The sequence below is a fragment of the Prionailurus bengalensis genome, chromosome B1 (assembly GCF_016509475.1).
Source record: "Prionailurus bengalensis isolate Pbe53 chromosome B1, Fcat_Pben_1.1_paternal_pri, whole genome shotgun sequence".
In the NCBI taxonomy this organism is placed as follows: Eukaryota; Metazoa; Chordata; class Mammalia; order Carnivora; family Felidae; genus Prionailurus; species Prionailurus bengalensis.
The window spans coordinates 150710294-150734051 of NC_057344.1; the positions used below are offsets into that span (position 1 = coordinate 150710294).

Sequence of the window (23758 nt, forward strand, 5' to 3'; positions counted from 1 at the left end):
ATTTTTAAAAAAAAAAGATCTGTTCTTTTACTTTTCTCTATTATAACAAAAATGTAGAACATATGGACAAGAAACAATATAAAGAACACATATACCCTGCTCATTCATAAACAATGCTCCTTAATATTTCAGTGAACATCCCTTTCAGATGTTTTAACGTAAATATGTCAAATTTCACTAGATAACATAGGCTATAATCTGATTTTATCACTTATAAATGTACTTTGAGGTTATTTTATCTCAGCTACAATTGTGTTAAGTCATTTAAATCATATGTGTGGGTGTAGGTATGTGGGTATCCATGAATATGGAGAGAAAGAGAGAACATAACTTATTGTATGTTCTATTGTAAATGGGCAAAAATGCTTATTTGAGAGTTGAAAAACTCCTAGTGGCACAATAAAATTACCAACATTAGAAAAACAGTAATGAGGAATAATATTTCTCAGCCAATCTAATTACAAAGTTGTTGCTACATTTTGCTATCAAATCACCCAGAGTCAACTATGTCTTAGGTGAACTACAGAGGCAGGAAAAAGAAATCTCAAGTTTCCAATTAAATTAATGAATTTTCACTTTTGATGGTACTATATTGTCACACAAACAGAACCTAGGTTAATCCTCTTCAGAGGGTGACCATTTACAGCCCTTGAAAGACTTGTCCTTCCACTACAAAGGAATACATTATCCTTCCACCAGGATCTCCAACTCTTTCTCCTGATTGAAGTATTTCTCTGCATTAGTTATCGCATATGAACGATCAAAAGAAAGCAGGGATTTTCCTGAGACAGGTTAGGTTATGCCCTTGTTCACAATGTTTCTAAGATGTATACAGTGTGTTTTGAGAGTCTTTATTTTCCTCACACAGCTGAATATGTCCTCTGGAAGACTTTTTTTGATGAAAACAATTCACACTGGACAACCAATTAGATATCCTGTTCAAAGGCTTATTTTCTAGTTTTAGTCTAAAAAACTAATGACAAGTCAATAATACCCCTAAAAAGATTATTATTTGAAATAATTTTAAAAACTATTCAGAATTATTTTGGGTATTCCTTAGTGATAAGTGAATAATAGCATATTATAGACGTTCATTAATATTTCTTGAATTAATAAATCTGCAATCACAAATCTCCCAAAAATATAGTAAAAATGAAAATTATGATACTTCTGAGCAGTTTGATTTCACAAATGATGCTGCTCTGATTTTCCTACATCTTTAAATTTTCAGCTTTGCCAATTTAAAAAAGAGAGAGACGAGTAATTTTATTATAGTTACATTTATAGTAAGTTTGGAGTTTTATGAGAAGCAACTTTTTTTAAATTGTGTAAGATAGCCTCCCATAATCCTGAATAAACTAAAGATTAAAGTACTTAGCAGTGAGATTGATTCTGCCTTTTCTTTGTTTTACAGATCAAAAGTCTTATTTTTATCATAGCAGCTTTCAAATCCTAAATGTCAAATACAGTAATCAGTTAAATTCACCAGCTACACAGGAATATAGGGATTTGAGTGGAAGAATTGAATCTATGGTAAGTTAATATTTCTCTTTGCTCTTTATCCCATCATCAAACAAATTTGATAATAAATCTGATATTTTGTGATATATCTGTAATTGCTAGATGCTCTATATTGTTTTCTTCCCTGAATACTGAAAGATATGTTTCTTTGTGATTTTTCCAAGTTAATTTGCTAGTATACTGGTTCTTCTTTACATTTTTTAAGTCATAAGTGGAAAGTGTTAGAAGAGTCTTGAATAAATTAATATTTTACATGATTATGACTTCAAAGGCTGGAAGTCTATTGTTTGTGCAAGTTGAGCATTTATTACTGCTCTCCTTGAGATTGCCTTTCTAAATCCTTTTCATTTTGCCTTCTTTCCTTTTTCTTATCCAACTAAACACACAGGTAGCAGGTGTTAAAAGATATGTTTGCATGTCCATAATAACATAGGTTAAACAACACCCTACTTTGGCTCAATGATACACATAGAAAATATGCAAAGCAAGCTCGGGCTTTCAGTTGAAGAGGCCTGCCAGGAAACCTCACAAGTGGGCCCTTTGCATTCATTTATGACCATGGACCAGTGTGTGACCTTTCACCCAGAGAGTCAGAGTTGACCAGTGTCAAGGTTGCTTACTTACCCTTCCTTTTAAAGAGTCCTAAGAATATAAATTAATCCAGTTGCTCTAAAACTTAAACATTAACAAAATCACCTGGCAGGCTTTTCAAAACACAAATTTCTGAGCCGTGATGTGAGAGTCTCTGATTCAATAGGTCTGGGGTAAACTGAAGAATTTCCATTTCTAAGTTCCCAGGTGATGCTGATGCTAATGGTCCAAGGACCACAATTTGGGAACCACTAAGTTAATCTAATGAGGACTTTCATGGCTGGAGGACTGAATCACTGGCTTGTCTAACACATTTTTCCCCAGAGGCAAACCTCACTAGAAGCCAACTTATGGGACAACTGCTTAGTTAGCATGGGATTAGAGCAAAGGAAGTTAGGTATATCATTTAAATGTTTAATGAGATCAGAATAACAGCTGAATCAGTGATTTGGGAGGAGAATCTATGACAGATCCTAAGATTTTCCTTGTTTTGAGAACCTTGAGAGTTTTGCAGAGTACTGGGCAGGCATTTTGTAAAATCCCATAACTGGGCTTTCTAAACTATTTCCTCATGCTTAGGGTGGAATTACAGGTTCAGGGGAGGATGACCATAGAGAAAGAGTATCATTTTCACTCCATCACATGAAGGGGGTTCATTAAATTGTCAACATGACTTATCACTGTCAACTTGATCACCCAGCTGAAGTAGTGTTTGTCAGGTTTCTACACTGTAAAGTTACTTCCTCTCTTTTCCATACCATACTCTTTGGATGAAAGACACTATGTGCAAGCCACACATAAGGAGTAGAGGAGTGAAGCGTTAAGCGTTGAATGTTTGAAGACTATTTAAAATTCTTCAGTCAATTCTCCCATGTATTTATCAACCAGTTGCTTATATCAATATAGTGGTCTCTGCATTTTTAAGATTAATTTTTATTTGTTTATTTATTTTTAACTGTACCTATTTTTTTAATTTTTTTTAATGTTTATTTATTTTTGAGACAGAGAGAGACAGAGTGCAAGTGGGGGAGGGTCAGAGAGAGAGGGAGACACAAAATCTGAAACAGGCTCCAGGCTCCGAGCTGTCAGCACAGAGCCTGATGCGGGGCTCGAACCCACGAACCGTGAGATCATGACCTGAGCCGAAGTCGGATGCTTAACAGACTGAGCCACCCAGGCGCCCCGAACTGTACCTGTTTTTTTATTTTTTGTTTTTTTTAAATATAATTTATTATCAAATTGGTTTCCATACAACACCTAGTGCTCACCCCAACAAGTGCCCTCCTCCACTCCCAATGTTTATAGCAGCACTTTCAACAACAGCCTAAATGTCCATCAACTGACAAATGGATAAAGAAGATGTGGTTTATATATACAATAAGATTAATTTTTAGGCTGCACTCCAGAAGTGCTCCAGTTTACATTTTCACCAGCAGCACATAAGTATGCACAAGTATGCTTATTTCCCCACAGCATTAACCCTCAATGTTGTAAATCATTTTAATTGTTGCTAATCTAGTAGGTGAGAAGTGATATCTCACTATTATTTGGATTTTCATTTCTTTGATTACTAAGATTTAATCTGTTTTCATATAGTAATAGGTCATTTTTATGACTTCATTTGTCAATTGCCTGATCATGACTTTGCCCATGTTCTTACTGGAGCATTTGTCTATTCCATATGGATTCGAAAAAAACAAAAACAAAAACAAAAAGAATACCACTTATCCTTATTAGCATATTAAAGTTTGCCTGTCATTCACATTGCATATATTTCTCTAATAATGTGATTTGACTCTCAATCCTATTTATGATGTAGGGATTTTTTAATGTTAAACATTTAATTTTTTTATATATTTCATATGTATTTTATATATTTCATATATATTTTATATGTTTATAGAGCTAAATTATCAATCCCTTTTATGATTTCTCATTTTGTGTCATGTTAAAAATGGCTTTATTCATTCTAAATACTCTTTAAAATATTAACCCTCATTTTCTTTTTTTTTTTTTTTAATTTTTTTTTTTAACGTTTATTTATTTTTGAGACAGAGAGAGACAGAGCATGAACGGGGGAGGGTCAGAGAGAGGGAGACACAGAATCGGAAATAGGCTCCAGGCTCTGAGCCATCAGCCCAGAGCCCGACGCGGGGCTCGAACTCACGGACCGCGAGATCGTGACCTGGCTGAAGTCGGACGCTCAACCGACTGCGCCACCCAGGCGCCCCTCTCATTTTCTTTTTATAATTTTATTATTTCAGTTTTTAGTACCAAGCTATTGAGAGTACTGTGGTTTTATAATATATTTAAACACGTGGCAGGAAAAGATTTCACTTGAAATTCTTCTGATGTATGATTTCCATAATCTCATTTATTTATCCTTCTGTAAAACCACTTTGAACATTTAAAACATTGTATGAATGATACTCTAATAAGGTGCTAATCTATAGTTTACAAAGCACTTTCACATGTATTATACAGTCATATAAATTGACAAATCATTTTTATAGATGCATAAAATAAAGGTTGTGAGTTTAGGAAACATGTCAAAGGCCATTCAACTGGAGTGTAGTAGAACCAGAATTCAAACCAAGGTCTCCTGACTCCAAATCCAAGTATCATACCATTTCCCAATGGTAACATGAGTATCATCATTGTCCTTGTCCCACAGACAACATTGTTTTCCTTCATGAGCAATAGAATAGTCTCAGAAACTTCTATGAGGCAATTCATCTCTCTTTTCTAGCTCTCAGTTTACTCATCAGTGAAATAAAGTCATTGGACCAGATAATTTTCACAGTACATTCTAACTCAAAAAGCCTATGATTTTATGACTTTCATGCAATATATTCATTCATCTGTTTTTCCTATCCTGCCTCTCTGGCCACTCCTCTCTGTCTCTATAGGCTCACCTTCCTTTATACTGTCATTAAATTTTGAAATTCCCCAAGGCTTTGACTTATGCTCTCCTCTTTTCTCACACTGTTTTTTTTCTATCCTTAGATGTTCTCTTTGATGAGTGTTACTTCAACCACACTTGTACACTAATGACTCATTCTGTCTCCAGCCCAGACTTTTCTTCTGTACTTCAGATCTGTTCACCACACTGCCAGCCTAATGTCTCCACTTGGCTGTTTTTTTATTAATCTTAAATTTATTCTGCCCCAAATCAAACTCATGATTTCCCCAGAGCATCCTAGCCTCCTTCCAATAATCCTGTCCCCATTAACAACATTTATTCAGTTTTCCAAACCCAAACCCTGGAATTCATCTTTGAATTACTGCCCTCTATCATTCCAAATACCCAATCCATTACCAACCTCTGCAGGTTTTATCTTCTTTATTTCCCTCAAATCCATTCATTTCTCTTCATACCTACTAACACCATGTCCATCCAAACCATCACCTCTACTCTGAACTACTAAAATAGCATTAACTGATTTGCATTTCTTCCCTAAAACTAAATATCCATAGGCAGCAAAAGAAATTATTCTCAAATTGCAAATCTGATTATATTATCCTTTTGTTTAAAACACTTCAGCAACTTCCCATTATTTATGATAAAGACCACTAACAAGACATGCGTGGTCTGGCCATTCTGGCTCCCTAGCCTCCTTGCTCTCTATGCTACAGCTGCACTGGCCTTCTTTCATTCCTGAAACACACCTGTGTGTTCCCACCTCAGGACTTTGCATGTGCCATTCACTTCACTTGTGACGCTTTTTCCTTCCTCTTCAACTAGCTAACTTTGATTCTTCCTAACAATCTCAACTCCACCAGCATTTCCTCCAAGAAACCTCTCTAATATTGATTGGATCAAATTCCTCTACTGTATTTCTGTACTTATCAGTTTTAATTTTACTTAAATGTGGATGATAACTTGATTGGTGCTTGTCTGCTGCCATTAAATGTAAGCTCCATAATGGCAAGGACTGTTTATTTTCTCTCACCATTGTACCCAGTGCGTGATAGAAGGGGTTTGCAGCAAAAGTTACTGAAAAACTGTTGTTGAATGAGTGAAAAAAATGAATAAGGCCATCTAGAAATATTGAAAGCACCAGTTTGCAAAATATATATATCAAAACCATGAGCACATTCTGACTAAATGGGATGGGTCTCTGTCAATAAAACAAAAGATTTCGGTCAGGATTCATACCTGGGATCAACTGAACTGTTGAAACTCCCCTTTGTTATCAGGTGTGATAATGCAATAAATTCTGCAAACAATTGCCACTTTTTCCAAAATATATCTAATTATAGTCCCATGAACAAACTAGTTCATAGGAAGAGAAAGAAAACAATACCCATTTGAGATTAATTTTATCATATCACTTAAACCATCAGGGCTTCTGGGTAAAATTCATTTCAGTTACATCCATTTAACAAGCATTAATTATTGGAGTGCCTGGGTGGCTCAGTCGGCTAAGTGTCTGTCTCTTGATTTCAGCTCAGGTCATGATTTCATAGTTCATGAGATTGAGCCCAAAGATGGACCCTATGCTAATAGCACAGAGCCTGCTTGGGATTCTCTCTCCCTCTCTTTGCCCTTCCCCTGCTTATACACAGGCCCTCTCTCTTAAAATAAATAAGTAAGCTTAAAAAAAAAAGCATTGATCATTACTTAATGCCAAAAAAAACCCAATTTGATAACATACTTGACAATGAAATGTTCTTTGAATGAATAAATAAAAGATGCATTCTATCTGTTGGTTCCTGTGCCAAGTCTTAGGGATACAAAATAAAGACATCATTGTAGTCAGAGGCTCACAGTGGTCTCCAAAACGGGGTTGTGCATTCCAGGGAGGGATTCACAGTAATTAATTGTGAATACTCAAATACTTGGATATCACTCTATATGTTTTCTTCTCATAAAGAGTATTTTTTAGAAGGAAGTGTTTTGTTACTATTTAATAAATGGATTGGCATTGGTACCTTGTTTGGTTTTATGTCAGCTGGTCCCACACAATGTTTGTAAAGGTATCTTGAGGGAAGAGGGGAAGGGCAGTAACACTTTTACTTGCTCTGAGTAGATTTCAACAATGTGCAGTTTCAACTGGATTTAAAGATTTTATTATCTAGTTCTAAAACTAAACAAAGCCTCCCCGAAATCACTAAAGGAACTGAGAAGAATCCTGCAAAACACAAATTTTAAAACCACAATTCGGAGATAACTCTAATATGCCAAGGACAGTAATGACCAAGTAAAGGAACAGTAAGGTAATAACAGAACTGACACTTCACTGCTACTGACTAAAGCAAATTTACCAAGTGAAGCAATAAACAGTATCTTTCTTAGAAGATATTTAATACAAACACACATACATACCCTGTCTCTTCAAAGTGTAAGAAATTAGGTGCTTTTTAAATGAAGTTCATACCATGGAGAGAAGACTTTGAAAATATGTTTAGCAACAGGTCCATCATGAGGTGTTTGGATTTTCTTGTGTTTTACTGAAAATGTTGCATCTTACCTATAAAAGTGCTTAGACATGCACACATAAAAACTGGGGGGGAAGGATTAACTATCATGCTTGGTTGATTTTGAACATACTTCTTTTAATGTTTTTTAAATGTTTATTTATTTTTGAGAGAGAGAGAGAGCACAAGCAGGAAAGGGGCAGAGAGAGGGGGATAGAGTATCTGAAGTGGGTCTGCATTGTCAGCACAAAACCCAAGGTGGGGCTCAAACCCACAAACCTTGAGATCATGACCTGAGCTGAAATCATATGCCTAACCGACTGAGCCACCCAGGTGCCCCTAAACACACTTCTTTAAAAAAACATATAAAATGAAACACATTCCATTTGGTTTGCAAGGATAACCAATTGAAATCAGGGAAGACGGAAAGTCACATGTTAAATTTCAACAAAACCTTTGCACAATGGTTGGGAAGGACTGACAACTTTGTGTCACGATTTATTAAATTGTGCCAATGAGGCACTTTATACATTTAGAGCCACGTAATGGTGTGGAAATGTCTTCAGCATTCCAAACCAAGTATTTAAATTAAACTTAGAATCATAACTTTGAATCATTTTATCACAAAATATTTCAAAAATTATAAATTCTATCCACATTACCAATGAAAATATTATTACTAAATATAAAGGGGATAAAATGACTAAATGTTTGCTCTGTTAATTTGGTCTTTTTAATTTCTAATTTCGTCAATGTTTTATAGTATATATTATTAGCAGTACAGTGTTACTGCATATATATAATTTATAAATAAATATACATGTTTGTGCTACTCATGCATAAAATATTTTATCCATAGGAATGCATAATCAAAAATTTTTGGAGACCACTATAATAATAGATCATATTGCCACATATTTTATCTTTTTCTTGAAAACTGAACTTTCCATATCTGGTTAAACAGAAAAGAAACTGATAACTGGAGGGTGGTTGAAATCACAAAAACAACATTATTTCCATTATTCAGCTCATGAATAATATAAACAAAACCATACCTATCAAGTAAGAAGACACTAAAAATAAGGTGATTTATCTTCATGGGTAGCTAATAAGATCTTTCTTCTCTAATTATGGAAATGTGTGATAACTGCAAACATTCTATATGTAATTGTATTACACTTTAATGGCTGGTCTATTAACAAATTTAATGATTCACTTTGTTAGAATTTAAATAATCCACATCTCACCAGTTCTTATCAACTATGAACATTACTGAGGTATGAGAATTCTAGACTATTCTAGAATACAAAGATAATACTGATACCCTCAATCAGTGAAGAAATATAAAATAGTACTCTGTTTTTCATTGTTTACTTGATTTTTGTCCAACACCCTTGGGAAGAGCCACCAAATCACACTGAGTACAACATCTGATGTTTAGATGCCTTCTAGTGAAGATGCATCCTATCCATTATCATGTTTGTATCATAAGTGAAGAAATAGGCACTGCATCAAAAGGCTGTTTCCCCAGACTAAATCAATCCTATGTGTTGAGATGAAATTGAACTAAAATTTCATTGAAATTTGAACTGAACTGAACTGAAAACTCCAGTCCCTATTCCTCATTAACTTAAGTCCTGTGTTGCAAGGTTGGGAGGAAGGAGAACAACTGGAAGCATAAAAACATTTTCCCCTTTCTTTCTATAGATTACTAAAACATTCCAAGAATCAAATTTAAGAAATCAATTCATCAGAGCTCATGTTGTCAAACTGAGGTAAGTGGAACTATATAAAAATATATATAAGCTTAGGGGTGCCTGGGTGGCTCAGTTGGTTAAGTGTCAGACTTCAGCTCAGGTCATGATCTCATGGTTCGTGGGTTCGAGCCCCACGTCAGGCTCTGTGCTGACAGCTCGGAGCCTGGAGCCTGCTTCAGATTCTGTGTCTCCCTCTCTCTGCCCCTCCCCAGTGTATGCGCTCTCTCTCTCTCTCTCTCTCTCAAAAATAAACATTAAAGCTTTAATGTTTATTAAATAGTAATATTACTAGTAATATATTAAGCTTATATTAAGCAATATGGCCCATTTGACTTTTGTTCACAGCATAGATAATGAGACATTCACACAGTTTGTTGCAATATTATGAAAGTAGTATTATGGGCAGCTTAAAAAACAATGCAAATAAACAAAAACAAAACATGCCACATTTTTATCTATTACTAATGTAAGTAAGCATATCACTTGAATACATGGTAGAAAAAAAAGAAAGGTTAAAGAGAGTTGGGTGAGGGTACAGTAACAAGGCCATCCTACTGTATAAATCCAGTGGATACCATTCACAATACAGTCTATGTAAACAGTGCCCCCTTGCAGTTGTGCAATTCTGTGGTCCTGGGCATATTCGGCCAAGATCAGAACACTATGACCAACATCAAGCTTTTTGGTTTGTATCTGCCTGGAATGCTATAACACAAAGGACCTTGTGGTCAAATCCAAGCATGTGTGGCATGAATTAACAATAAGGGGAGTAGCAGCACGCATTCTAGTTATTTGACATTCCTACCTTAGTTGAATATATACTTATCTGTGTGATGTGATGAGACAGGCCCTCCCAGCTAAAATACTGACCCTTACTGACCTTACCACAAATGCCTCAAATGCCCACATTACCCAATCCTTCAAATAATATGCAAAAGTCCTTTGAAAGGGAGGTGTTTCCCAAATACCACCACCACAAGAAAATTAATAGTTCTTATTTGCTGTAGAAATACTTAGTAAGTCCAGAGCATGAACATCTGGTCAGATACGTTTTGTTGAGAAATGAGAGGGGAAGGAAGAATCCATGGGAAGAGTACTACCAAATCAATTTTAGTCAGTTCAGCACACTTTCGCCTTAGCACTGTCTTGTGAAAATCTCTGTACTAGCCACTGGCTTTCAAAACTTATAGGATTGAATGAGTCATCTGTACTATTTTACTTCCCACTTACTGCTCAGTCCCCTGCAATCTTACTTCTGATGCCACCACAAAATGCTAATCGCCTTTGCCAAATTCAACAAGGACATTCAAATCACAAGCTCCAAGCAAATTATATAATCTTCTGTTTGGACCTCTCAGTGATATTTGGTACTGTTGTATTTTTAATCCTTCTTAAAATAGTACCATCCTGTAGTTTCTATGACCCTACACACCCTATTTTCCTCTTACCTCTCCATTCACTCCTCAATTTTCTTCACTAGCTCTTATTCCTTCTCTGCACATCCTTCAAATGTTGGACATTAGGCTGTGCTATAAGCCTCTCATCTTCTCAGTTCACATTCTTGACTTTCAGTGGCTTAATTGACCCCTATATGTTCATCATTCTCAAAGTTGCATCTCTGGGCCAGTCCTCTCTTCTCATCTCTAGTCATGAATGTACACAGCCATCTCCTTAATGTCCTCACACAGGTATCTCACAGACAACTCAACTTACTAAATCCAGACCTGAACCTATCAACTCTCTCCCACCAAATGTTACCTCAGATTAATTGAGGTGTCACTTTCAACTTAGTTGCTCAAGAAATATGTAAGTCATCTTTAATTCCTCCTCTCCCTCAACCCATACATCCAATCATCTAATCTTTCAGTTCTATTTTCTAAATATCCCTAAGATCTGTAACTTTTCTTCAAACAGTGCCCTCAACCATCTCTCTCCTGGACTATGAACAGCCTCCTAATGAGTCTCCTTTCCTCCAGTCTTGCTCCACTCCACATTCTACAAAGCAGTCAGAAAGACTTTTTGAAACAAAATTCTAAACATATTACTCCCCTGGTTAAAATCCTTCCATCCTTCCATTGGCCTCTCCTGGGCTCATCTTTCACTATCATCCAACTAGACTTCTTTCAATTCTTCACTGGCCCTAACCTCAAGACCTTCATATAAGCTATTCTCCCTGCTGGAAATGTACACACACTTTTCCCCCTTTCCCTTCAGTTTTAAACACAGTGTGTAAATAGAAAGCTTGAGGTACGGTAAGTCAAAAAAAATCAGGAAAGGATTACCCTTAAAAAGATAGTTTGTTACAGTTCACAAGAGGAGGGTACATGCCTCTTTGGTAGAGTTGTTATAAAGATCAAATAAATTAGTGTAAAACACATGGTCCTGTTTGGGTATCTTATTCAAAGTTTGTGTTTCACTAAAGATACCTCTTCTTTGAATTGGTTCTTCTACTTTTGTTAGTCTTTTCTTGTTGACTCGTTGACTATAGTAGGTAGCAATCATTTGTCACTTTCTGTGTTGCAAATATATTCTTCCTGTCCATAGCATATCTTCAAACCTTATGGCATCTTTTATTGTGAAAAGTCAGTTGCAAATAGTCTTATTTAAGAAATTCTTTCTACTCATGTATGTAAAGACATTCATATTTTCTCGTAAGTTGTAAACATTTTTGCTCATATTTAGACACTTTGTATATGATATGAGAAATAGATTTAAATTTTTCCATATGAGTCATTCTCCTTCCATTTGTGATACCACTTCTGCAATACATTGTTTACATATGTCAAAGAATCAATTTCTGGTCATTAATTCTGTTCCTTCCTATTAAGCTTAATACTTGTCATTCAAATAAAATCTACCACTATAGATTTATCTATTTCTCCTTATGCAATATATTTTGAGGACATAGTGTCAAGTACCTATATGTTTAGAATTGGTATATCTTCCTCAGGAATTAGTTCTATCAAGATATTAATCTTTTTTATCCCTAATTAATTTTTTTTATCTTAAGATATCTTTTTTTAATGTGTATTTATTTTTGATGAGAGAGAAAGAGTGTGCAAGGTGGGGAGGGGCAGAGAGACAGAGAGAGAGAGACAGAGGATCCAAAGCAGATTCGGTACTGACAGCAGCGAGTCCGATATAGGGCTCAAACTTTAGGGCTCACAAAGCATAAGATCATGACCTGAGCTGAAGTTGACCACTCAACCACCTGAGCCACCCAAGCACCTCAGTCTTAAAATCTCTTGTGTCTGATACCATTATAGCTACATTGACGTTCTTGTGGCTATCATTTTTCAATATATTTATCTATCCTTTTATATTTATTATTTACATATTCTTATAGGTTAGACATTTCTCCTAAAACAGAAAGTTAGATAATATTTTCTAATGCATTCTAATCATCTCTGCCTTATTTTAGTGATTATCCTTAAAATGTAAATAAGGAGAGTTGGCTTAATCCATTACCCTTCTTCTACTTGGAATTCTTATTCATGTTATGAATGATGTTTTAGCTCCACCTTATTTATAATGACACCAAATCAGTCATTGTAATGATAGATTACCAGTTTGTCACTTTCTCGGTTCCCTATTTCTCACTGTACCTCAACTCTCCTACGTTCAATCTCTCTCTTACTGAAGTACTTCATTTATAAATTTTCACAAGAGTCAGGGCATCTGGGTGGCTCAGTTGGTTAAGCGTCCAACTCTTAATTTCGGCTCATGTCATGATCTCACAGTCATGAGATCGAGCCCTGCTTTGGGTTCCATGCCAAGCATGGAGTCTGCTTAAAATTCTCTCTCTCCCTCTGCCCCTCTCCCCTGTTCACGCTTTCTTTCTAAAATAAAATAAATAGGGGCGCCTGGGTGGCGCAGTCGGTTAAGCGTCCGACTTCAGCCAGGTCACGATCTTGCGGTCCGTGAGTTCGAGCCCCGTGTCGGGCTCTGGGCTGATGGCTCAGAGCCTAGAGACTGTTTCTGACTCTGTGTCTCCCTCTCTCTCTGCCCCTCCCCCGTTCATGCTCTGTCTCTCTCTGTCCCAAAAATAAATAAACGTTGAAAAAAAAAAAAAAGAATCTGTTTAAAATAAAATAAATAAATTTTCACAAGAGTAAATGATCTGTAAAGTATCCTTTTTAATTTTTCTTTGGTCTACAAAAAGTCCTATTTCATCTTCATTCTTGAATAAGACTTTAGTATGGATATAAAATTCCAAATTAATAGCTATTGTGTCTCAGTGCTATTGTGCTCTCAGTGTATATATACAATTATATATCACCATTTTCATTGCTATTAAAGAACTTGTCCTTCAGTCAAAATGTTCTTTGGTAGCTAATCTCTTCTCCATTGTCTGAATATCTTCCATTTGTCTGTGGAGTTCACAGCTTTTTAATGATGTATTTGTATGTGTGGGGTTTTTTTTTATTTAGTATGCCTCAGACTCATTGTGATCTAAGCCTTCATGCCTTCATCAATTCTGGATAATTCTCATCATCTCTTGTAATATTGCTGCTCCTTTGTTTTTGTTATTCTTTAGTTTTGCATTAGGTAAACATTGAGCCTTCTCTAGTCTCTTAGCCTCTATTTGATCTGTTTCATCTCTTTATCTGTTACGTTTTGTGTGATGTCTTTATGTTCATCTTTCAGTTCACCAATTTCTCTTCAGCTTTGTCATATTCTATGTAACCTACCCATTGAGTTTTCACTTTCAGTGAAAAGTTATTATTATGTATTCCTGTCTGCAAGCTCTGTTTGTTTCTTTTGTGAACCTGTTTGGTCTGTTTTGATAAAGTCCTATACTTTTCCCATATTTATGACTCCCCTTTATGTCATTAGTCATTTCAAGTATAGTTATCTATCTGTTAATTTTATTATGCGACGCTTTTGAGGATGCTCTCCTTTTTCTGCTGAATCTAGCTCATGATATGTTGTTTGCCATTGGGATTGTATGCTTATATTTAATCCCACTTCATAAGTAAGACACTATGCAGCCTGGATTTAACATTCAATATTACAGAGCATTTGTTACTCTAGGAGGATCAGCAGCATATGGACCTTTTTTGTTTGTTAATTTCTTAAAGTTTCTGGAACCATGAAGGTGGTGGTACTATAAATCCAAAACGTTCAGGTAGCTAGCCTCATGATCATGAATTATCAGGAGAATCTTCTTTTTTCTGTCTAGACCTGGAACCCTAAGACCCATAGACCTACAGACCTTTTTTTTTTTTTTTTTAATGACATGATGAGTGTGTTTTTTTCTTTCCAATCCATGCTTTCATTGAGGGTTTAGTTCTTTGAGAATCCTGGTCTTATTTAGAAACCTAATGTTCATCTCCCTATTTAGCACTAGCCCAAAGAGTCCTCTCCAGCAACTATGTAAATGCTAAAAGTCAAGCCTGTTGGATACTCTAGTGCTTATCACATAATATTCATTTTCCTTATTTTTGGCTTTCCAAGATTTCCCTTCCTTTCACGTGACTTTAGCTTTGCATTCCAAATGAAATGTATTGTATTTTATCAAACACTTCTGGTTATTTTATATGGAGAAGGTTTTTTTTTTAATTATTTGGGCTTTTGAGATGTTAGAAATGGATATAAATTATTTCTTCAGTGTCTGTTCCTCCATCTAAACTGCAAAATCCATGAGAATAGCAACTGTGAATCTTGGTCACAGCTAATTTCTGAAACCAAGAACAGTGCCTAGTGCAAGAAGGTACCTATTTAATATTGCTAAGTAAATATTAAATTAATATCTGAAATAAATATTACAGCAGAAATGACTATTGAGAGGAGAGGAGGAGGCCTAGAATGAATATGAGAGACAAATTTGTCTAAAGCACCTTTTCAGGAGAGAAGATGGCCAATGTTAGGTGGAGGAAATGATTTACATGGTAATTTACACAGAAAGAAGTGGAAATTATATCCATTTTTGATAATTATAGCCTTCAGTCAAATTATTAAGGCTCACTGTGAGAACTATCTGCAGTTAGCTGATAACAGAGGTAAAATTTTAACATATGACTACAAAAGTTAAATTTTGCTTTTGTAGCCACATTAATGGGTTTAGGTAATAGAAAATTAACCTGAGGCTTTAAGTCACATAAATTTGGAACCTCTCTCCTTACTGGTTTGTTTAATGAGATAAGGGTGTTTTGTTTTATTTTTTAAGATATGTGAAGTCTAATAAAAGCTAATATGTAGTATATACTATTCACTCTTCCCACAAGTTTTGCATATATTAATGGACATCATCTTCGTAACAACCCATTTTGATGTGAGGAGACTTAAATACAGAAAGATTAAGAAACAAATAACTTACCAAAGTCAAACCATAAATGGCAGAGCTAGTATTATTCAAATTCTGGCATTCTGACTTCAAAGCAAGCTATACCAAATAGTGGATACAACATACTATGCATCAAAATCAAATATTTGTGGAACAGCATTGTGTGATAGATCATTAAGTATGCAAATACTGTTATGTGACCAGTTAAATTCTAAAGTTGAATTGCCCAAATGAATCTTTTTAATGTTTAATCAATAAGAGTATATAAACAGAACTGAAAATTATAATTATCTATTTTTTAATATATTTATGGTTTTCAGGCAAGAGGGGAATGGTGTGATAGCAGATGTTGTCATGAAATTTAAATTCACTAGAAACAACAATGGAGCATCAATGAAAAGGAGAATTGAGTCTGTTTTACACCACATGCTGAATAACTCTGGAAACTTGGAAATAAACCCTTCTACTGAGATAACATGCAAGTACCATTTTTATATACCATTTTATCCCAATATATCAACTAAACCAGTTTTAATTCATATTTTAATTTAATGAGACTGACTTTTCTTTCCTTGGAATTAAACTTTATGAAAACTATATATTATAAAGCTAGACATAATACATAGTTCTCTAATATAAAACATTCTAAAATTTAAAGAATCATTTAGCATTCATATAATAAATTTTATTTGCTAAACATTCTTTATTACTTTTCCCTCTCAACACTCCTTATCTCTCAACAGGAGAGACATTACTGTCAGATCTTCAATCTGTAGGTGTGCTATAGGAATGGTAAATAGCTGCTCAAGGTCAGAGAACAATTGAATTAACACTCCACCTCACCCAGAACCCAGCATGCAATCGGGAGGTGTGATTAATACTTCTAGAATAAAGAAGAAAATTAGAAGATTTAGCAACATCCTAACTCCTCTCTGAAAATATCTGTATCTCTTCTTGTCTTGACTCTATTTTCATTTTTTCCCATCCCAATTGCTACCACTCTGGTCCAAGCCAACATCATTTCTGACTTGAACTATTTGCACTAGCCTCCATACTACCCATTTTATTTACTGTTGGCCCCTTCCAAACTATTGTCCACATACTGATGAAGTTATGTTTTATATTTTAAAACATAATCTCATCATTATTTAAAAGCTTCCCATGACTTCCCACAAAAACACAAAACAAGCAAACAAAAAAAAGACCTGTAACTGGGATACCCAGGCTTACCCAGGACAGTCCCAGTTCATGTCAATTGTCCAAGAACCATTATTAATATTAATCCCTAAGTATTTTGGTTTGGACAATAAATGATATGACCATCTCATTTAAAGCCCTGCATGATCTGGTTCAAACTTACCCCTTCAGCTACTTATTATACCACTCTTCCTTATTCACCATAATCTGGCCACATTTTCATTTCCTCCACCTGCCAAACTCTTCTCCTCCTGACTCAGGGCCTTTGTATACATTGTTTCAGTTTCTTATAATACTCTCTAGTTCATCCCTTTACATCCATCAGGTCTCATCTGGGTCACTGGTTTCTAATGTAAGCCTTTTCTAACTTCTATTACTCAATTATTTACCTGTATCATGGACTCCATTTTCCTTCATAACATTTATCACAATCAAAACTACAAAATTATTTGTGTGATATTCCTGTTGATTGTCTTCATCCTACTCTGTAAGTTTCCTAAAGGCAAGAACAAGTCTTTCTTGTTCATCCCAGTGTGCTTCTACTACCATCTACTACATAATAGATGCTCCATTAATATTTCTTGCATGACTAAAAAAAAAAAAGACTTGATATGTACATAGAATTTAAGGACACTCCTCCAACTTTGTCATGCACTATTAATAAACCATGATTCCCTTAATATAAGCTCAGGATTAAAGGATTTTGGTAGCCCCCAAATCCCACACTGGACTGGTATTCAATTAGTATATGCCTGTTATAGCTGTACTAAATGTTATGATATTGAAATGCTTTCCTATCTATCGGTAAACCACCACTGTACCAAGCCCACAAAGATGTCTTCCCAGCCTTTTCAAATACTCCCATCCCTACCCCCAGACTCTCAGTTCATCCCCCTGCAATTGAAGAGTTAATGCTTAGGGACTTCCAAGACACTGCTCTAGCTCCACGGTTTATTACATCCTTCTGACTGGCTGGCTAATACTCATCCATTACAATTTGTTTAATCCCCACAACAACCATAGACTCTACTTTTATTGTTCCCACTCAGAAACGATGGACAATTGCCCAGAGTCCTGCAATCTTCATGTAGGGGAGGCAGGATTTGAACTCAAGTCTCTCTCATTCAAAGAATAAAAACGAGTGGTCAGTTCTTTTTATTCCTGGCATCCAAAAGGATATTTGGACTCCCCTGACACAAAGCAGATATGATACCCAAACCCTGTGAAAGTTCTGGCAGGAAATAAGTTTGCAAAAATTGATTTTAGAAAGCATGAAAACTTGTCTGAGAAGTTTAGATATCTTTTATAGAAAAAAAGAAACTGGTTTCTCATTAGAAGCTTTCAAGCAAGGAAGGATATGATCGGACATAGATTTTTAGGGGGAAAAAAAAACAGCCTGGTAAAGTAAAGGCAGACACATTGAAAAGTGCAAAGGTGGAGGCAGCGAACGCAGACTGAAGGTTGTTATAATACTACAGATGTTAGGGGCGCCTGGGTGGCTCAGTTGGTTAAGCGTCTGACTTCAGCTCAGGTCACGATCTCGCGGTCCGTGAGTTCGAGCCCCGCGTCGGGCTCTGGGCTGATGGCTCAGAGCCTGGAGCCTGCTTCCGATTCTGTGTCTCCCTCTCTCTCTGCCCCTCCCCCATTCATGCTCTGTCTCTGTCTCAAAAATAAATAAACATTAAAAAAAGAATAGTACAGATGTTAAATGATGAAAGCATGAACTAAAGTAGTAGCCAAAGGGATGAGGAGGATAGGCCTGATTCAAAGGATAGTTAGAGGCTAGAAGATACAAAATCTGAAAGCAAATAAAATGTGAAAATGACAGGAAGGGAGGGAACTGGAGACTGTTTCAGAATTCTAGCCACTGGTAGAAGTGGAATCATTTCCTAAAGGAGGAAATATAACAAAAGTAGCAAATCTGGGGTAAAATTTGGTGACCTTGAGTTTGAGAGGGCTGTAGCATGTGCAGACCTTAAACTAGAATAGACAGACCTTCACTATCTACTATCAACATAGTTTTCTGTCTGCGCCCTCCTCCCATTTTCCCACGTCACACTTTCACTCCTAGCTCTACTGACTTCATTGTTCCACAAACATCATGCATCTCCATGCACTTGTGCCCACTACACCTTCCACCTGGAATACATTTTCACTGCTTGTCTATCTAGAAAATTCCTTTCATGTCTTCAGAATACAGCTCATATGTTTTTCTCACCATGATAACTTGGTGAATATCTCAAGTAGCATGACCACCCTCTCCTTTCTCCTCTCTACTTCATACTTAAATTTATTTGAATGATTTTTAAAAATAATCTCTAAACTGTAAGTCATGTGAGGGCAGACCTCCTGTATTTTTCTCACTGTTACACCTGCAGTACTAAGAATTGTATCAGTTGAGTAATACAGATGTATCAATATATACCTACATATATATTCAGGTAAATGAAAACTTAACTTCTCTTATACGACTTATCACATCATATCTCAACAACTTGCTTATGTTTCTCTTTTCCCAACTAAACTGAGTGAATTGAAAGCAGGAATATCTTTTAAATATCTTTTAAGTATCTTTTAGTGTTTGATGAGAAAAAAGCACAAACTTAAGTATAGATAACAATAAATTGGGGGAAGACTGTAAACACACATTTCTAGGACTTATGACTCAGAGATTCTTTCAGCAGATCTGAGATGAAGCCTAGAAATCTGTATGTATCTTATCAGGCCCTAAGTGATTCTGATGGTGGTTGTCTGAAGACTACATTTAAGAAATTAAGACTACATGTAATAATATACAGTCCTTATTGTATTCATCTTACTCTCACTTTTTTTTTTTAACACCAGCAATTACTGACCAGGATACAGTGGATATGTTCACTCAAGGTAAGTTTCAAAATTACCTTATAAAAATGGTTTCCAAAATATAAATAGTAAACATTCAAGTATTTGCACTCTTTGTCAAGGTAGTTTCTATTGAGGTGTTATTTTTATTCTTACTTCACTCCTGTGGTCTGAGATAAGACATTGCTGATTCCAATGGCCAGTGGAGTGATGTGTAGGTTTTCCCCTCCTTTTAGAGGAAGGTGCTGGCAGCAATGGCATTCTGTGTCAAGTCTGGCCTCAGGAAAAGTTTTTTTGCAGCTTTGGGAAGCTTTTCCTGCCCCAGTTCTATGGTGGCACTCCCTTAGACTTATAAATTATGTTTGGTGACACCATTTATATGGCTTCTCCTAATCACCAGAATAGCTTGCTTTGTTGTGGATTTAGGTTAATCGAAAAGTATAGTAAAAAAAAAAATTATAAAAAGTGATGTTAGTTTTAGGTCTCAAATCTTAAGAAAAAGTCACTACTTTCCAGTGTCATTCTGTATACTCTCAGGCTAGGATAGCAGAAATATAATCCCTAGAAAACAGCTGTTTACTTCTCTGGCTGATGAAATATAGTTAGAAATTAGTTCAATATACCTCAATAGCTGGCCTATCTCAGATACTTAAGTGATGTTACAAGGTAATGGTACCTTTTTCAACTTCATTTTATATTTAATTCATGCTTATTTTTAATGAAAATGTGCTTAAGTAATTTACTAGGGAATTTGGTTGAAGGATGAAGCAGAGGAACTTATGTTCTATGTATATTCTTTTTTTTTAAAGTGTATGTATTTACTTTGTGAGAGAGGGGGGCAGGGGAGAGAGACAATTCCAAGCAGGCTCCACACTGCCAGGGCCCAGCTGGACACAGGGCTCAATCTCAGAACCGTGAGAGCATGACCTCAGCAGAAATCTAGAATCAGACCCTTAACTGACTGAGCCAACCAGGTGCCCCGTTCTTTGTATATTCTTAATGAAAGTCTGGAGGTCTGTAAGAAAAAAAAATTGCCTTTGGATGGATGTCCTATTGAAGTAGTGTCACTACTTTAGAGCAATAGAAGTTGTTGCTGATGATTTACTTCTTATTTCTTAGTAATAGACTAAACAAAAGGAAATAAATCATGGAAATGAGGATGAAGAAGGCTTGAATAATCATTTCAGCTTTGGCCATTGGAGTGTTCATGGGCTTTCTCCTTTAAGGCACTTAAATAAACCTCATCTAGATGCTTAGAAACCCTCAGTTACCCTCAAGAATATTCTGTGAAATATGCCCTTGAAAAATGGCACATTTGGTAATATAGAGTCAGTTACAGAGGTAGACTGGAACTTCCACGATGAGCTGGATTACCACTATGGAGATTTCTTGATGAAAGCAGTTTTCCTCCAACTTCAATGTGGACATGAATCACTCATAAGAATGTAGCTTCTAATAAGTTCTGAGGATCTGACATGCAGCACGGTGACTACGGTTAATAATACGGTATTGTGCGTTTGGAAGTTGCTAAGTAGATCTCAAGCACTCTCACCACACACACAAGAAGAGTTAACTATGTAATGTGATGGAGGTGTTGGTTATCTTGATCTTGGTAATCAGCAATGTATATGGATATCAACTCATCACACTGTACACTTTAAATATATACAATTATATTTGTCAATTACTCCACAATAAATTTGGGGAGAGGGAGAATGCAGCTTCTGATTTTTTTTCCTGGTGTGGGTCTTAGAGTCAAGTTTTTTCAGCTTTGAGGTATAAATGACAAAATTGTAAGATATTTAAAGTATACAACATTATGATTTGTTATACATATGCATTATGAAAAGATTCTCCCATCTAGTTAACATATTCATCACCTCACATATTTACTCCCACCCTTTTTTTGGTGAGAACATTTAAGTTCTACACTCCTAGCAAATTTCAATTATACAATAATGTTATCAACTATAATCATTATGTTTTGCACTAGATCCTCAGCAGAACTTATTCATCTTATAGCTGAAAGTTTGTCCCTTTTTATCAAATTCTCCACATTTCCCCCACCCTCCAAGCCCCTGGAAACTACTTTCTATTCTTTCTTTCTAGGAGTTTGACTTTTTTTTTTTTAAAGATTCCACATATAAATGGTATCAGGCTGTTTTTGTCTGGACTTGTTTTTGTCTGGATTATTTTACTTAGCATGATACCCTCCAGGTTCATCCATGTTCTTGCAAACAACAGGATTTCCTTCCTTTTCAAGGCTGAATAATATCTCTGTATGCATGTATGTATATACAAATATATATGTATACACACACACACACACACACACACACACATTCTCTTGACCTATTCATTCATTGATAGACCCATAGGTTATTCTACACAGTGCCAACATGTCAACATTTTTAATAAACTTCCAGGGTTTATTAAAAAACCCTGCAGGTCCACAGATCATACTTTGGAGTAGCAAAGCTATATGGAAATTTCCTAGTGAACTTGTGGCCTGAGCTGGTATATCCAGCACTAACCTATCTTAACCCCCTTTGATGAGGAATTTCAGAGAACTCTAAAGTTGCTCTAGAATTTGAAGTCTCTATGTCAATTAAGTTCAGAAATATTCTCTAAAATTCAGTCTATAGGCAATAGTAGTCACAAAGGTACTCTAAAAAACAACACATTAATCTTGCTTTTGGAAAGGCTAGCCTGTTCTAAGGACAAATACACAAAAGACAGAAAAGCTGTAAAAGATGGAGAGACTCTAACAGCATCTCCCAAATGTAAATGAATCATAATCTTCCCAGCACATTAATGCTTTCTTCTTATTAGGATGTGGGGCCCGTACAGACCTAATAACTCTGTCTGCGGAGAGGATCCTAGGAGGCACTAAGGCTGAGGAAGGAGACTGGCCATGGCAAGTCAGTCTACAGACGAATAATGTTCACCACTGCGGAGGCATCCTGATCAGTAGCATGTGGATCTTGACAGCAGCTCACTGCTTCAGAAGGTAAGGCTGTAGCTTATCTACCCACCTGGTAACAACTAGGAGAGACAGATACAGGACTCCACCCTGGACTGAACATGATTGGATTATGCTAGAAATAATTGCATGTGGAAAAAAATTAATGAGCCTTTTCTTCCTATTCATGATAGCAAAAACATTTTTTTTCCTCCTTCAGCTGGCTAATTTAATACTATTTTTCTCTTTCAGGTAATAGTGTGCCATCATGGTAAAGAACAATGATCTATATGTAAGAGTGTTTAATTTAAATCCTAGCTATGAAAACTTGAGAAATTTACTGAACCTTTATAAGCCTTTTTTTTTCCTAAATTAGGAAGATACTATTATCTGTGTCTTAGCCTTATTGATAGGATTAGATACACTAATGCAAACATGTTAAGTGTTAGCAAAATTAATTGCTGTAGGAAATTTGCACATTACATCATATAAGCTGATCAGCAGGCTCATGGCTGATCTGAGACTGCCTTATGCCATTAACTAATTCTTTCAAAACAATTATTGAGTATCTACTATGAGCACAGTATTATCACGGAAGGTAATTAAACACTGCCTATACTTTAAGTGAGCCTACATTCTAATGTTGGAGATAGACATACACAAAAATAATGATCAATAACAGTGAGTAGCATAAATAAAATGAATGTAAACAACTTCTAGAAAATTCTTCAGTGATGTGACTAAAGGATAGTGCTAACATGAGGGTAATAAACTGCCAGTGGATAGTAGGATGCATAAACTTACTCATGATAGATATTTAGACCTAGATGACTCAAATCTGTGAGGTTCAGACACACCTTATTATTGGAGCATCCTAGACCCTAACAGTTGCTGGGAATTAATCTCAAAACATTCACTAAGTGAAGACATCTAAACTCAAACATGCCTCTGACCATATCTACTCTTTTCTCAGACTCACTCAATATCCATAGTCTAAAATCCAACTTACTACACACCCATAGCCCTCCTATTGAAACAATCCAAATTTCTTTCTCAAAGCATGAACCCTGAGCTCCAGTCAGACTGCATTATTCTCTTCCCCTGGATTCTGCCTACTTTTTCAGGTTTAAGAGCATTGTGCGCTAGTCTTGTTAAACTTTACTCCCTCTTAATTTAATCGTT

The 23758-nt window shown here is 35.8% G+C and overlaps 1 protein-coding gene across 1 annotated transcript in view; it reads left to right on the forward strand.

Moving 5' to 3' along the window:
• Positions 1-23758, forward strand: part of TMPRSS11D (transmembrane serine protease 11D) — a 75961-nt gene that overhangs the window by 44653 nt on the left and 7550 nt on the right. The window contains exons 4-9 of the mRNA XM_043556631.1: positions 1415-1533; positions 9241-9308; positions 15897-16058; positions 16320-16348; positions 19618-19656; positions 22447-22624. Coding sequence (XP_043412566.1) covers positions 1415-1533; positions 9241-9308; positions 15897-16058; positions 16320-16348; positions 19618-19656; positions 22447-22624 — 595 coding nt within the window. The remainder of the gene's footprint in view (positions 1-1414; positions 1534-9240; positions 9309-15896; positions 16059-16319; positions 16349-19617; positions 19657-22446; positions 22625-23758) is intronic.